At 44.6% G+C, this 17,766-nt stretch overlaps 2 protein-coding genes across 5 annotated transcripts in view; one reads left to right on the top strand and one right to left on the bottom strand.

Annotated features, from left to right (window-relative positions):
• Positions 1–17,766, bottom strand: part of LOC118357668 (chondroadherin-like) — a 58,578-nt gene that overhangs the window by 8,235 nt on the left and 32,577 nt on the right. The gene's annotated exons all lie outside the window — the stretch shown is intronic.
• Positions 1–17,766, top strand: part of LOC118357670 (monocarboxylate transporter 6-like) — a 63,448-nt gene that overhangs the window by 40,632 nt on the left and 5,050 nt on the right. For all 4 annotated transcript variants that reach the window (XM_035735024.2, XM_052478414.1, XM_035735025.2 and 1 more), the window contains exon 3: positions 15,114–15,257. In XM_035735024.2, coding sequence (XP_035590917.1) covers positions 15,114–15,257 — 144 coding nt within the window. The remainder of the gene's footprint in view (positions 1–15,113; positions 15,258–17,766) is intronic.

Below are 17,766 nucleotides of genomic sequence, written 5' to 3'. Positions count from 1 at the left end.
GGCGACCCAAAAAAAACGACTCCGAAAAAAAGGGAAACGAGGCGGTCTTCTGGTCAGACTCCGGAGACGGGCACATCGTGCACCACTCCCTGGCATTCTTCTCGCCAATGTCCAGTCTCTTGACAACAAGGTTGATGAAATCCGAGCAAGGGTAGCATTCCAGAGGGACATCAGAGACTAACGTTCTTTGCTTCACAGAAACATGGCTCACTGGAGAGACGCTATCGGAGGCGGTGCAGCCAGCAGGTTTCTCCACGCATCGCGACGACAGAAACAAACATCTTTCTGGCAAGAAGAGGGGCGGGGGTGTATGCCTTATGGCTAACGAGACATGGTGTGATGAAAGAAACATACAGGAACTCAAATCCTTCTGTTCACCTGATTTAGAATTCCTCACTATCAAATGTCGATCACATTATCTACCAAGAGAATTCTCTTCGATTATAATCACAGCCGTATATATCCCCCAAGCAGACACATCGATGGCTCTGAACTAACTTTATTTGACTCTTTGCAAACTGGAATCCATTTATCCGGAGGCTGCATTCATTTTAACAAGGATAATCTGAAAACAAGACTCCCTAAATTTGATCAGCATATCGATTGCGCAACCAGGGGTGGAAAAACCTTGGATCATTGTTACTCTAACTTCCGCGACTAATATAAGGCCCTGCCCCGCCCTCCTTTCGGAAAAACTGACCACGACTCCATTTTGTTGATCCCTGCCTACAGACAGAAACTAAAAAAAGAAGCTCCCACGCTGAGGTCTGTCCAACGCTGGTCCGACCAAGCTGACTCCACACTCCAAGACTGCTTCCATCACGTGGACTGGGATATGTTTCGTATTGCGTCAGATAACAACATTGACGAATACGCTGATTCGGTGTGCGAGTTCATTAGAACATGCGTTGAAGATGTCGTTCCCATAGCAACGATTAAAACATTCCCTAACCAGAAACCGTGGATTGATGGCAGCATTCGCGTGAAACTGAAAGCGCGAACCACTGCTTTTAATCAGGGCAAGGTGACTGGTAACATGACCGAATACAAACAGTGCAGCTATTCCCTCCGCAAGGCTATCAAACAAGCTAAGCGTCAGTACAGAGACAAAGTAGAATCTCAATTCAACGGCCCAGACACAAGAGGCATGTGGCAAGGTCTACAGTCAATCACGGACTACAAGAAGAAAACCAGCCCAGTCACAGACCAGGATGTCTTGCTCCCAGGCAGACTAAATAACTTTTTTGCCCGCTTTGAGGACAATACAGTGCCACTGACACGGCCTGCAACGAAAACATGCGGGCTCTCCTTCACTGCAGCCGAGGTGAGTAAGACATTTAAACGTGTTAACCCTCGCAAGGCTGCAGGCCCAGACGGCATCCCCAGCCGCGCCCTCAGAGCATGCGCAGACCAGCTGGCCGGTGTGTTTACGGACATATTCAATCAATCCCTATACCAGTCTGCTGTTCCAACATGCTTCAAGAGGGCCACCATTGTTCCTGTTCCCAAGAAAGCTAAGGTAACAGAGCTAAACGACTACCGCCCCGTAGCACTCACTTCCGTCATCATGAAGTGGTTTGAGAGACTAGTCAAGGACCATATCACCTCCACCCTACCTGACACCCTAGACCCACTCCAATTTGCTTACCACCCAAATAGGTCCACAGACGATGCAATCTCAACCACACTGCACACTGCCCTAACCCATCTGGACAAGAGGAATACCTATGTGAGAATGCTGTTCATCGACTACAGCTCGGCATTCAACACCATAGTACCCTCCAAGCTCGTCATCAAGCTCGAGACCCTGGGTCTCGACCCCGCCCTGTGCAACTGGGTACTGGACTTCTTGACGGGCCACCCCCAGGTGGTGAGGGTAGGCAACAACATCTCCACCCCGCTGATCCTCAACACTGGGGCCCCACAAGGGTGCGTTCTGAGCCCTCTCCTGTACTCACTGTTCACCCACGACTGCGTGGCCACCCACGCCTCCAACTCAATCATCAAGTTTGCGGACGACACAACAGTGGTAGGCTTGATTACCAACAACGACGAGACGGCCTACAGGGAGGAGGTGAGGGCCCCCGGAGTGTGGTGTCAGGAAAATAACCTCACACTCAACGTCAACAAAACTAAGGAGATGATTGTGGACTTCAGGAAACAGCAGAGGGAACACCCCCCTATCCACATCGATGGAACAGTAGTGGAGAGGATAGCAAGTTTTAAGTTCCTCGGCATACACATCACAGACAAACTGAATTGGTCCACTCACACAGACAGCATCGTGAAGAAGGCGCAGCAACGCCTCTTCAACCTCAGGAGGCTGAAGAAATTCGGCTTGTCACCAAAAGCACTCACAAACTTCTACAGATGCACAATCGAGAGCATCCTGGCGGGCTGTATCACTGCCTGGTATGGCAACTGCTCCGCCCACAACCGTAAGGCTCTCCAGAGGGTAGTGAGGTCTGCACAACGCATCACCGGGGGCAAACTACCTGCCCTCCAGGACACCTACACCACCCGATGTTACAGGAAGGCCATAAAGATCATCAAGGACAACAACCACCCGAGCCACTACCTGTTCACCCCGCTATCATCCAGAAGGCGAGGTCAGTACAGGTGCATCAAAGCTGGGACCGAGAGACTGAAAAACAGCTTCTATCTCAAGGCCATCAGACTGTTAAACAGCCACCACTAACATTGAGTGGCTGCTGCCAACACACTGACACTGACACTGACTCAACTCCAGCCACTTTAATAATGTGAATTGATGGGAAATGATGTAAAATATATCACTAGCCACTTTAAACAATGCTACCTAATATGTTACATACCCTACATTATTCATCTCATATGCATACGTATATACTGTACTCTATATCATCTACTGCATCCTTATGTAATACATGTATCACTAGCCACTTTAACTATGCCACTTTGTTTACATACTCATCTCATATGTATATACTGTACTCGATACCGTCTACTGTATCTTGCCTATGCTGCTCTGTACCATCACTCATTCATATATCTTTATGTACATATTATTTATCCCCTTACATTGTGTATAAGACAGTAGTTTTGGAATTGTTAGTTAGATTACTTGTTGGTTATTACTGCATTGTCGGAACTAGAAGCACAAGCATTTCGCTACACTCGCATTAACATCTGCTAACTATGTGTATGTGACAAATAAAATTAGATTGGATTTGATTTGAAGTTGCTGAGTTAGAAGATTAACTTCCGAGCAATGTGTGGAGAAATCAGTAAGCTGGTGGGCATTTCCATCGAAAAGGACCCATGAGCACCAACATGGAGCATATCAAATTGGGTGTCCAATGAAAGTTATATTTTGGGGAATTGAAGGCATAGATAGATACAGTTGAAGTTGGAAGTTTACTTACACCTTAGCCAAATACATTTAAACTCAGTTTTTCACAATTGTCCCTGTCTTAGGTCAGTTAGGATCACCACTTTATTTTAAGAATGTGAAATCTTAGAATAAGAGTAGAGAGAATGATTTCTCAGATAGAGTTCAGTGTGTCAAATCGGAGGGCCTGTTGTCCAGACCTCTGGTAGTCTCTATGGGGTTGCCACAGGGTTAAATTCTCGGGCCGACTCTTTTCTCTGTATATATCAATGATGTCGCTCTTGCTGCTGGTAATCTACAAAATTGCTTCCAACACTCTACTCAGCAAACTGGATGCAGTTTATCACAGTGCCATCCGTTTTGTCACTAAAGCACCTTATGCCACCCACCACTGCGACCTGTATGCTCTAGTCGGCTGGCCCTCGTTACATATTCGTCGCCAGACCCACTGGCTCCAGGTCATCTACAAGTCCATGCTAGGTAAAGCTCCGCCTTATCTCACTGGTCACGATGGCAACACCCACCCGTAGCACGTGCTCCAGCAGGTGTGTCTCACGGATCATCCCTAAAGCCAACACCTCATTTGGCCGCCTTTCGTTCCAGTTCTCTGCTGCCTGTGACTGGAACGAATTGCAAAAATCGCTGAAGTTGAATACTTTTATCTCCCTCACCAACTTCAAACATCTGCTATCTGAGCAGCTAACCGATCGCTGCAGCTGTACATAGTCTATCGGTAAATAGCCTACCCATTTTTACCTACCTCATCCACATACTGTTTTTATTTATTTACTTTTCTGCTCTTTTGCACACCAATATCTCTACCTGTACATGACCATCTGATAATTTATCATTCCAGTGTTAATCTGCAAAATTGTAATTATTCGCCTACCTCCTCATGCCTTTTGCACACAATGTATATAGACTCTCTTTTTTTCTCTGTGTTATTGACTTGTTAATTGTTTACTCCATGTGTAACTCTGTGTTGTCTGTTCACACTGCTATGCTTTATCTTGGACAGGTCGCAGTTGCAAATGAGAACTTGTTCTCAACTAGCCTACCTGGTTAAATAAAGGTGAAATAAATAACATTTTTTTTCTCTGATCCACCTCTATGCAGACGACACCATTCTGTGTACATCTGGCACTTCTTTGGACACTGCTAACAAACCTACAAACAAGCTTACACCACTCCTTCCGTGGCCTCCGACTGCTTTTAAATGCTAGTAAATCTAAGTGCATTCTCTTCAACCGATTGCTGCCCGCACCCCCCCACCTGACTAACATCACTACTCTGGACGGTTCTGACCTAGAATATGTGGACAACTACCAGTACCCTGGTGTCTGGTTAGACTGTACACTCTCCTTCCAGACTCACATTAAGCATCTCCAATCCAAAATTAAATCTAGAATTTGCTTCCTATTTTGCAACAAAGCCTCCTCGACTCATGACGCCAAACATACCCTCATAAAATTGACTATCCTACTGATCCTTGACTTCTGCGATGTAATTTACAAAATACCCCCCAACACTCTACTCAGCAAATTGAATGTAGTCTATCACAGTGCCATCCGTTTTGTCACCAAAGGCCCATAAATCAAATCAAATCAAATTTTACACATGGTTAGCAGATGTTAAATGCGAGTGTAGCGAAATGCTTGTGCTTCTAGTTCCGACAATGCAGTGATAACCAACAAGTAATCTAACTAACAATTCCAAAACTACTGTCTTATACACAGTGTAAGGGGATAAGGAATATGTACATAAGGATATATGAATGAGTGATGGTACAGAGCAGCATACAGTAGATGGTATCGAGTACAGTATATACATATGAGATGAGTGTGTAGACAAAGTAAACAAAGTGGCATAGTTAAAGTGGCTAGTGATACATGTGTTACATAAGGATGCAGTCGATGATGTAGAGTACAGTATATACATATGCATATGAGATGAATAATGTAGGGTAAGTAACATTATATAAGGTAGCATTGTTTAAAGTGGCTAGTGATATATTTACATAATTCCCATCAATTCCCATTATTAAAATGGCTGGAGTTGGGTCAGTGTCAATGACAGTGTGTTGGCAGCAGCCACTCACACTGTTAGTGGTGGCTGTTTAACAGTCTGATGGCCTTGAGATAGAAGCTGTTTTTCAGTCTCTCGGTCCCAGCTTTGATGCACCTGTACTGACCTCGCCTTCTGGATGATAGCGGGGTGAACAGGCAGTGGTTCGGGTGGTTGATGTCCTTGATGATCTTTATGGCCTTCCTGTAACAACGGGTGGTGTAGGTGTCCTGGAGGGCAGGTAGTTTGCCCCGGTGATGCGTTGTGCAGTCCTCACTACCCTCTGGAGAGCCTTACGGTTGAGGGCGGAGCAGTTGCCGTACCAGGCGGTGATACAGCCCGCCAGGATGCTCTCGATTGTGCATCTGTAGAAGTTTGTGAGTGCTTTTGGTGACAAGCCGAATTTCTTCAGCCTCCTGAGGTTGAATAGGCGCTGCTGCGCCTTCTTCACGACGCTGTCAGTGTGAGTGGACCAATTCAGTTTGTCTGTGATGTGTATGCCGAGGAACTTAAAACTAGCTACCCTCTCCACTACTGTTCCATCGATGTGGATAGGGGGTGTTCCCTCTGCTGTTTCCTGAAGTCCACAATCATCTCCTTAGTTTTGTTGACGTTGAGTGTGAGGTTATTTTCCTGACACCACACTCCGAGGGCCCTCACCTCCTCCCTGTAGGCCGTCTCGTCGTTGTTGGTAATCAAGCCTACCACTGTTGTGTCGTCCGCAAACTTGATGATTGAGTTGGAGGCGTGCGTGGCCACGCAGTCGTGGGTGAACAGGGAGTATAGGAGAGGGCTCAGAACGCACCCTTGTGGGGCCCCCGTGTTGAGGATCAGCGGGGAGGAGATGTTGTTGCCTACCCTCACCACCTGGGGGCGGCCCATCAGGAAGTCCAGTACCCAGTTGCACAGGGCGGGGTCGAGACCCAGGGTCTCGAGCTTGATGACGAGCTTGGAGGGTACTATGGTGTTGAATGCCGAGCTGTAGTCGATGAACAGCATTCTCACATAGGTATTCCTCTTGTCCAGGTGGGTTAGGGCAGTGTGCAGTGTGGTTGAGATTGCATCGTCTGTGGACCTATTTGGGCGGTAAGCAAATTGGAGTGGGTCTAGGGTGTCAGGTAGGGTGGAGGTGATATGGTCCTTGACTAGTCTCTCAAAGCACTTCATGATGACGGAAGTGAGTGCTACGGGCGGTAGTCGTTTAGCTCAGTTACCTTAGCTTTCTTGGGAACAGGAACAATGGTGGCCCTCTTGAAGCATGTGGGAACAGCAGACTGGTATAGGGATTGATTGAATATGTCCGTAAACACACCGGCCAGCTGGTCTGCGCATGCTCTGAGGGCGCGGCTGGGGATGCCGTCTGGGCCTGCAGCCTTGCGAGGGTTAACACGTTTAAATGTCTTACTCACCTCGGCTGCAGTGAAGGAGAGACCGCATGTTTCCGTTGCAGGCCGTGTCAGTGGCACTGTATTGTCCTCAAAGCGGGCAAAAAGTTATTTAGTCTGCCTGGGAGCAAGACATCCTGGTCCGTGACTGGGCTGGATTTAATCTTGTAGTCCGTGATTGACTGTAGACCCTGCCACATGCCTCTTGTGTCTGAGCCGTTGAATTGAGATTCCACTTTGTCTCTGTACTGACGCTTAGCTTGTTTAATAGCCTTGCGGAGGGAATAGCTGCACTGTTTGTATTCAGTCATATTGCCAGACACCTTGCCCTGATTAAAAGCAGTGGTTCGCGCTTTCAGTTTCACGCGAATGCTGCCATCAATCCACGGTTTCTGGTTAGGGAATGTTTTTATCGTTGCTATGGGAACGACATCTTCGACGCACGTTCTAATGAACTCGCACACCGAATCAGCGTATTCGTCAATATTCCCATCTGACGCAATACGAAACATGTCCCAGTCCACGTGATGGAAGCAGTCTTGGAGTGTAGAGTCAGCTTGGTCTGACCAGCGTTGGACAGACCTCAGCGTGGGAGCCTCTTGTTTTAATTTCTGCCTGTAGGCAGGGATCAGCAAAATGGAGTCGTGGTCAGCTTTTCCGAAAGGGGGCGGGGCAGGGCCTTATATGCGTCGCGGAAGTTAGAGTAACAATGATCCAAGGTTTTACCACCCCTGGTTGCGCAATCGATATGCTGATAAAATTTAGGGAGTCTTGTTTTCAGATTGGCTTTGTTAAAATCCCCAGCTACAATGAATGCAGCCTCCGGATAAATGATTTCCAGTTTGCAAAGAGTTAAATAAAGTTCGTTCAGAGCCATCGATGTGTCTGCTTGGGGGATATATACGGCTGTGATTATAATCGAAGAGAATTCTCTTGGAAGATAATGCGGTCTACATTTGATTGTGAGGAATTCTAAATCAGGTGAACAGAAGGATTTGAGTTCCTGTATGTTTCCTTCATCACACCATGTCCCGTTAGTCATGAGGCATACGCCCCGCCACTCTTCTTACCAGAGAGATGTTTGTTTCTGTCCGCGCGATGCGTGGAGAAACCCGTTGGCTGCACCGCCCTGGATAGCGTCTTCCCAGTAAGCCATGTTTCCGTAAAGCAAAGAACGTTACAGTCTCTGATGTCCCTCTGGAATGCCACCCTTGCTCGGATTTCATCAACCTTGTTGTCGAGAGACTGGACATTGGCAAGAAGAATACTGGGAAGTGGTGCGCGATGTGCCCTTTTTCGGAGTCTGACCAGAACACCGCCGCGTTTCCCTCTTTTTCGTAGTCGTTTCCTTGGGTCGCTGCAAGCGATCCATTCCGTTGTCCTGTTTGTAAGGCAGAACACAGGATCCGCGTCGCGGAAAACATATTCTTGGTCGTACTGATGGTGAGTTGACGCTGATCTTATATTCAGTAGTTCTTCTCGACTGTATGTAATGAAACCTAAGATGACCTGGGGTACTAATGTAAGAAATAACACGTAAAAAACAAAAAACTGCATAGTTTCCTAGGAACGCGAAGCGAGGCGGCCATCTCAGTCGGCGCCGGAAGTAGTCCGGCGTAGTATACTACCCACCTCTGCAACCTGTATGCTCTTGTTGGCTGGCCCTCGCTACATATTAGTCGCCAAACCCACTGGCTCCAGGTCATCTATAAGTCTTTGATAGGTAAAGCCCCACCTTATCTCAGCTCACTGGTCACCATAGCAACACCCACAAATAGCACGTGCTCCAGCAGGTATATTGCACTGGTCATCCCCAAAGCCAACACTTACAGTGGGGCAAAAAAAAGTATTTAGTCAGCCACCAATTGTGCAAGTCCTCCCACTTAAAAATATGAGAGAGGCCTGTAATTTTCATCATAGGTACACTTCAACTATGACAGACAAAATCCAGAAAATCACATTGTAAATTATGGTGAAAAATAATAACGTTTTCTGTAAGTCTTCACAAGATTTTCACACACTGTTGCTGGTATTTTGGCCCATTCCTCCATGCAGATCTCCTCTAGAGCAGTGATGTTTTGGGGCTGTTGCTGGGCAACACAGACTTTCAACTCCCTCCAAAGATTTTCTATGGGGTTGAGATCTGGAGACTGGCTTGGCCACTCCAGTACATTGAAATGCTTCTTACGAAGCCACTCCTACGTTGCCCGGGCGGTGTGTTTGGGATCAGTGTCATGCTGAAAGACCCAGCCATGTTTCATCTTCAATGCCCTTGCTGATTGATGGAAGGAGGTTTTCACTCAAAATCTCACGATACATGGCCGCATTCATTCTTTCCTTTACACGGATCAGTCGTCCTGGTCCCTTTGCAGAAAAACAGCCCCAAAGCATGATGTATCCACCCCCATGCTTCATAGTAGGTATGATGTTCTTTGGATGCAACTCAGCATTCTTTGTCCGCCAAACAAGACGAGTTGAGTTTTTACCAAAAAGTTATATTTTGGTTTCATCTGACCATATGACATTCTCCCAATCTTCTTCTGGATCATCCAAATGCTCTCTAGCAAACTTCAGACGGGCCTGGACATGTACTGGCTTAAGCAGGGGGACACGTCTGGCACTGCAGGATTTGAGTCCCTGGCGGCATAGTGTGTTACTGATGGTTTTGTTACTTTGGTCCCAGCTCTCTGCAGGTCAATCACTAGGTCCCCCCGTGTGGTTCTGGGATTTTTCCTCACCGTTCTTGCACAATTGGTGGCTGACTAAATACTTTTTTGCCCCACTGTACTTTGGCTGCCTTTCCTTCCAGTTCTCTGCTGCCAATGACTGGAACGAATTGGAAAAATCTCTGAACCTTGAGTCTTATCTTCCTCTCTAACTTTAAGCATCAGCTTAAAGCCAGAAGCTTCTAAAGCCATTACATCATTTTCTGGAATTTTCCAAGCTGTTTAAAGGCACAGTCAACTTAGTGTATATAAACTTCTGACCCACTGCAATTGTGATTCAGTGAATTACAGTGGGCTCCAAAATTACAATACTTAAAAATATATAAACAATATAATTATAGACAAACTCAAAATACCAACATGTGAGAAATACTTTACTTTATGAATGTTTCAATGGAACCCACCAAAATCATACAATTATTTAATACAAAATACATTTGACCAAAATCAAGGTTTCATAATTATCGGCACTCCTCATTCAGTACTTCGTGCAACCATCTCTGGCAAGGATAACAGCATGGAGTCTTTTCCTGTAATGTTTGACAGGGTTAAGGAACACATTTGGAGGGATTTTGGACCATTCCTCTATGCAGATAGTTTCAAGATCCTTCACAATCTTGGGTTTGCACTTATCAACTGCCCTCTTTAACTCAGCCCACAGGTTTTCGATTGGATTGAGGTCCGGCGACTGTGATGGCCATGGCAGAACATTGATTTTGTTGCCAAAAAAACATTTCTGTGTGGATCTTGAGGTATGTTTTGGGTGATTGTCTTGTTGGAAAGTCCACATACGGCCAAGTCCCAGCCTTCTGGCAGAGGCAACCAGATTGTCAGCCAAAATTGCCTGGTACTTGGTGGAATTCATTATGCCATCAATCTTAACCAGTGCCTCTGGACCTCTGGAATTAAAACAGCCCCAAAACATCACTGACCCACACACCATATTTCACCGTGAGTATGAGGTGCCTCTCCTTGTATGCATCTCTGTTTCGACGGCAAACGATGCCGATGCTGTATCTGACCAAAACGTTACATTTTGGTCTCATCTGACCAGAGCACCTTCTTCCGATCATAATTTAAATGACGTTTGGCTAACTCCAAGCGCTTGCGTCTGTGTCTTGGAGTCATTAAGGGCTTTCTTCTGGCAACCCTTCCAAAGAGCCTGTGGTTGTGGAGGTGGCATCTGATGGTGCTTTTGAAACCTGGTGACCCCAAGACGCCACCAAGGCCTGAAATTCTTTCACAGTGATTCTGGGGTTTTTGTTGCTTCTCTCACTATCCTCCTCCCTATCCTGGGGGGAAACTGCATTTGCGTCCTCTACCCGTGAGGTTTTCAACTGTTCCGTATCTTTTGAATTTTCTAATAATTGCCCCGACAGTGCTCAGTGGTATATCCAATCGTTCGTGGTTCTTCTTGTAGCCATTACCAGATTTATGAAAGTCTACGACCATCTGTCTCTTTTGAACTGCCAGTTCTTTTGTTTTCTTCATGGTGTTAGATGACAGAGGGTTATTGCATGTGTGTTACCTCATTTTTATACCCTAGTGTAAAAGCAAGTGATATAATGACTCAAAATAGTTCCTTAACACATAGATAAACTTTAAGTGGAATTTTATTCCTGGTTTAATTTTGGTAGATGTTATTTACAATAATATTTAAGGGTGCCATTAATTGTGAAACCTTGATTTGGAAGTCATTGATTTTTTATTTAATCAATGAATGATTTTGTTGGGTTCCATTGAAACATTAATAAAGTACAGTATTTTTCACATGTTGGTATTTTGAGTTTGTCTCTATTTGTTTGTGCATTGCCAGTCAGGGGTGCCAGTAATTTTGGAGCCCACTGTATAAGTGAAATAATCTGTCTGTAAACAATTGTTGGATAAATTACTTGTGTCTTGCACAAAGTAGATATCCTAACCGACTTGGAAAAACTATAGTTTGTTAACAAGAAATTTGTGGAGTGGTTGAAAAACGAGTTTTAATGACTCCTACCTAAGTGTATGTAAACTTCCTACTTCAACTGTATAACTATAATTATACATTTCTGTGTAGTAGAGATCAGGGACCCATGATGTAATTCGATTACTGTAATTCTATTACCAGGTGTAAATCCACTTCACTTACTGTAGTTTAATAACCAAAATATACAGTTTGGACACACCTACTCTTTCTTGGGTTTTTCTTTATTTTTCTATTGTCTACATTCTACAGCGAAGACATCAAAACTATGAAATAACACATGTGGAATCATGTAGTAACCAAAAAAGTGTTAAAGATTATTCACAGTAGCCAGCCTTTGCATTGATGACAGCTTTGCACACTCTTCGCATTCTCTCAACCAGCTTCATGAGATAGTCACCTGGAATGCATTTAAATTAACAGGTGTGCCTTGTTAATTAGTGGAATTTCTTTCCTTCTAAATGTGTTTGAGCCAACAAGGTAGGGGTGGTATGCAAAAGATATAACCCTATTCGGTAAAAGACCAAGTCCATTTTATGGCAAGAACAGCTCAAATAAGCAAAGAGAAATGACAGTCCATCATTACTTTAAGACATGAAGGTCAGTCAATCCGGAAAATGTTCAGAATTTGTCCTGAAAGTTTAGAACATTTCTTCAAGTGCAGTTGCAAAAAGCCATCAAGCGCTATGATGAAACTGGCTCTCACGAGGACCGCCACAGGGAAGGAAGACCCAGAGTTACCTTTGCTGCAGAGGATAAGTTCATTAGAGTTACTATCCTCAGAAATTGCGGCTCAAATAAATGCTTCAGTGTTCAAGTAACAGATACAGCTCAACGTCAACTTTTCAGAGGAGATTGCGGGAATCAGGTCGAATTGCTGCAAAGAAACTACTACTAAAGGACACCAATAAGAAGAAGAGACTTGCTTGGGCCAACAAACACAAGCAATGGACATTATACAGGTGGAAATTTGTCCTTTGGTCTAGAGTCCAAATTTGAGATTTTTGGTTCCAACCGGCGTGTCTTTATGAGATGCAGAGTAGGTGAACGGCTGATCTCTGCATGTGTGGTTCCCACCGTGAAGCATGGAGGAGGAGGTGTAATGGTGTTAGGGTGCTTTGCTGGTTACACTGTCAGTGAGTTATTTAGAATTCAAGGCACACTTAACCAGCATGGCTACCACAGTATTCTGCAGCGATACGCCATCCCATTTGGTTTGCGTTTAGTGGGACTATCATTTGAATTTCAATAGGACAATGACCCAAAACACACCTCCAGGCTGTGTACGGCTATTTGACCAAGAAGGAGAGTGGTGGTGCTGCGTCAGATGACCTGACCTCAACCCAATTGAGATGGTTTGGAATGAGTTGGACCGCAGAGTGAAGGAAAAGATAACAACAAATGCTCAGCATATGTGGGAACTCCTTCAAGACCGTTGGAAAAGCATTCCTCAGGAAGCTGGTTGAGAGAATGCCAAGAGTGAGCAAAGCTGTCATCAATGCAAAGGGTGGCTACTTTGAAGAAAATAGCAAAAATAAAGAACAACCCTTGAATGAGTGGGTGTGTCCAAACTTTTGACTAGTACTGTATTTAGTCTTAATTCGAAGCATATTTAACCGTTTTAGGAAAATGTTTTCGCATTAAAAACCGAGGGAGATTTGACTGTAATTCCGTTACCAAAGTTTGCACAGTTATTCCACTAAATTAGGTTTTGTACATTTTTCAGTGGATATTTTTAAAAGCTGTCCTTGTGCATAGAGTTGTATGGTTTGTAAAGGGGGAAAAAGCATTTGTTTGGCATACATGTTAAAGTGACGGCGCGGTGTCAGGGTGTACTTGCCATCTATCTAATCAGTTTTTACTACTTGTTACACTTAAGTTCCCTTTGGTGCACCACATGGCTCGACTAAGTATATCTCTATAATATCTAACTGGGCATCTTACTGAGAACTCCATATTGCTGATATTGCTGCCAATGCTTGTTTAAATACTAATTCCCAACTGAACATGGACACATAGCCGCAGGAAGTATGGGTGCTAATGGTGCTGCAGCTTCCCCTGAAAAATTGGAAATGAAAATATATCTGAATAATAAAAAAATAAACTTTTTTTAAATGTTTTTTTTTCACAAAAGTACTGGGCCTTTACTAGTTATTTTATTAGCAGACTGATATAGCCATCTGTGGTGCAGGCAAATTATTTTTTTTGGTATGTGTATAAAAAAAAGTTTTAAAAATGAAGCAGATGCTGAATATCTCTTTGAGCATGGTGAAGTTATTAATTAGGCTTTGGATGGTGTATCCAGTCACTATAAAGAAACAGGCATCCTTTTGAAACCGAGTTGAATGGTTGTCATAGGAGAACTGAGGATGGATCAACAACATTACTCCACAATACTAACCTAAACAGCAGAATGAAAGGAAGAAAGCCTGTACAGAATAAAATTATTCCAAAACATGCATCCTTCTTGGTGGTAGCTGCATCATGTTATAGGTATGCTTGTGCAAGGACTAGTGATGCAAGGACTAGTGAGTTTTTTTAGGATTAAAAAGAAACCGAATACAGCTATAATCATTCCTGGAGGAAATCCTGCTTCAGTCTGCTTTCCAACAGACACAGAGACAAATTCCTCTTTCAGCAGAGCAATAACCTAAAACACAAGGCCAAATCTACACTGGAGTTGCTTAGCGAGAAGACATTGAATGTTTCTCAGTGGCCTTGTTACAGTTTTGACTTAAATCGGCTTGAAAATCTATGGCAAGACTTGAAATGGCTTTTTAGCAATGATCAACAATCAACTTGACAGAGCTTGAAGAATTGTAAAAATAATGGGCAAATATTGTAAAATCCAGGTGTGCAAAGCTCTTAGAGACTTACCCCAAAATACTCACAGCTGTAATCATGTTCCAATCATCTAGAAGTAACATAATTGAGTTACACAATACATTTTTTAAATAATTTAAGATGATTTGAACATGCGTGAAAATGCTAATATAGGTACCATTGACTTGCATTGGATTTGTGCCACAAATTCTAAAAAGTTAGCATTTCAAACAGTGGCCAACCAAACCAAAGCATGGGTTGCTGTCATAGCCTGCTTACAGGGTAAGGAAACTTGTGTAATTTTGTAATTTGGGTGAACTATCTCATTAACATTGAGGGGGGTTTTCCAACTTTTTTCACCTAATAGCAGTAACACCACAATCAAATGGTCAGAATCTGGTAATATCAGGATGTAGGATGGGGCATAAACATAACTTGTTAAGTTTCTCTGAACAGGGGGAAAAAACATCACCAAATTCACTGGGAATATATTACATAGGATGGAGAAACAATATTCCAGGCTGCAGCTCCATACTACTAATGAAACACAGAGAACTGATACTATATCCTCGTTGTTGGGGTGGGATTGGCATGAGGTGTGTGGGGTCCATGGGTGGCTTTTGACCATTCCTTTGGATAACTCATGTCTAATTCATTGTTAGAAAAAAAACAGAACAAACTGATATAGTGGGTGTCAATCCTCTTCCGTGTGCTTTTTGAGGTGGAACGACCTACTTTCTTTTAGGTTTTTGTGTGTTTAACCAATAGCATGTCTCCTTTAGGTCCATTCTGCAGTGTATTGGTGGAGAGGTTTGGTTGCCGGGCGACGGTGATGCTGGGCGGGGTCCTGAGTGGGCTTGGAATGGTGGCCAGCTCATTCACCCACACCATCACTGAGCTCTACGTCACAGCTGGGATTATCACAGGTCACTGCGCTCCCACATACACACACGGAGTCACTCCACATCAGTGGAGGTCGGAGACGTTTAAGATGAGGGAGGACAATTTTTTTTTTAATGAGCATGTCCTATTACAGCATATTTGATGTTTGTCATATACAGTGCATTCGTAAAGTATTCAGACCCCTTCCATTTTTCCACATGTTGTTACGTTAGTCTCATTACAATCTATATAAGGTCCCATGGTTGACAGTGCATGTCAGAGCAAAAACCAAGCCATGATGTCAAAGAAATTGTCCGTAGAGCTCCGAGACAGGATTGTGTCAAGGCACAGATCTAGGGAAGGGTAACAAAAAATTTCCCCAAGAACAGAGTGGCCTCCACCAAATTTGGATCCACCAAGACTCTTCCTAGAGCTGGCCGCCTGGCCAAACTGATCAATCAGGGGAGAAGGGCCTTGGTCAGAGAGGTGACCAAGAACCCGATGGTCACTCTGACAGAGCTCCAGAGTTCCTCTGTGGAGATGGGAGAACCTTCCAGAAGGACAACCATCTCTGCACCACTCCACCAATCAGGTCTTTATGGTAGAGTAGCCAGACGGTAGCCACTTCTCAGTAAAAGGCACATGACAGCCTGCTTGGAGTTTGCCAAAAGGCACCTAAAGGACTCTGACCATGAGATACAAGATTCTCTGGTCCGATGAAACCAAGATTGAACTCTTTGGCCTGAATGCCAAGAGTCACGTCTAGAGGAAACCTGGCACCATCCCTACGGTGAAGCATGGTGGTGGCAGCATCGGACTTGAACCCGATCTAACATCTCTGGAGAGACCTGAAAATAGCTGCGCAGCGACGCTCCCCATCCAACCTGACAGAGCTTGAGAGGATCTGCAGAGAAAAAAGTGTGCCAAGATTGTAGCATCATACCCAAGAAGTCTCGAGGCTGTGATCGCTGCCAAAGGCACTTCAACAAAGTAGTGGGTAAAGGGTCTGAATACATATGTAAATGTGATATATATATATATATATACAGTATATCAAAAGTGAGTACACCCCTCACATTTTTGTAAATATTTGAGTATATCTTTTCATGTGACAACACTGAACAAATGACACCTTGCTACAATGTAAAGATGTGAGTGTACAGCTTGTATAACAGTGTAAATTTGCTGTCCCCTCAAAATAACTCAACACACAGCAATTAATGTCTAAACCGCTGGTAACAAAAGTGAGTACACCCTTAAGTGAAAATGTCCAAATTGGGCCCAAAGTGTCAATATATTGTGTGGCTACCATCATTTTCCAGCACTACCTTAACCCTCTTGGGCATGGAGTTCACCATAGCTTCATAGGTTGCCACTGGAGTCCTCTTCCACTCCTGACGACATCACGGGGCTGGTGGATGTTAGAGACCTTGCACTCCTCCACCTTCCATTTGAGGATGCCCCACAGATGCTCAATAGGGTTTAGGTCCGGAGACATGCTTGGCCAGTCCATCACCTTTACTCTCAGCTTCTTTAGCAAGGCAGTGGTCGTCTTGGAGGTGTGTTTGGGGTTGTTATCATGTTGGAATACTGCCCTGCGGCCCAGTCTCCGAAGGGAGGGGATCATGCTCTGCTTCAGTATGTCACAGTACATGTTGGCATTCATGGTTCCCTCAATGAACTGTAGCTCCCCAGTGCCGGCAGCATTCATGCAGCCCCAGACCATGACACTCCCACCACCATGATTGACTGTAGGCAAGACACACTTGTCTTTGTACTCCTCACCTGGTTGCCGCCACACACACTTGACACCATCTGAACCAAATAAGTTTATCTTGGTCTCATCAGACCACAAGACATGGTTCCAGTATTCCATGTCCTTAGTCTGCTTGTCTTCAGCAAACTGTTTGCGGGCTTTCTTGTGCATCATCTTTAGAAGAGGCTTCCTTCTGGAACGACAGCCATGCAGACCAATTTGATGCAGTGTACGGCGTATGGTCTGAGCACTGACAGGCTGACCCCCCCACCCTTTCAACCTCTGCAGCAATGCTGGCAGCACTCATACGTCTATTTCCCAAAGACAACCTCTGGATATGACGCTGAGCACGTGCACTCAACTTCTTTGGTCGACCATGGCGAGGCCTGTTCTGAGTGGAACCTGTCCAGTTAAACCGCTGTATAGTCTTGGCCACCGTGCTGCAGCTCAGTTTCAGGGTCTTGGCAATGTTCTTATAGCCCAGGCCATCTTTATGTAGAGCAACAATTATTTTTTTCAGATCCTCAGAGTTCTTTGCCATGAGGTGCCATGTTGAACTTCCAGTGACCAGTCAGTATGAGGGAGTGTGAAAGCGATGACACCAAATTTAACACACCTGCTCCCCATTCACACCTGAGACCTTGTAACACTAACGAGTCACATGACACCGGGGAGGGAAAATGGCTAATTGGGCCCAATTTGGACATTTTCCCTTAGGGGAAAGCGGTTTAGACATTAATGGCTGTGTGTTGAGTTATTTTGAGGTGACAAATTTACACTGTTATACAAGCTGTACA

This window comes from Oncorhynchus keta, chromosome 24, assembly GCF_023373465.1.
Source record: "Oncorhynchus keta strain PuntledgeMale-10-30-2019 chromosome 24, Oket_V2, whole genome shotgun sequence".
NCBI lineage: Eukaryota > Metazoa > Chordata > Actinopteri > Salmoniformes > Salmonidae > Oncorhynchus > Oncorhynchus keta.
This window is presented reverse-complemented; position numbering and strand designations above follow the sequence as displayed.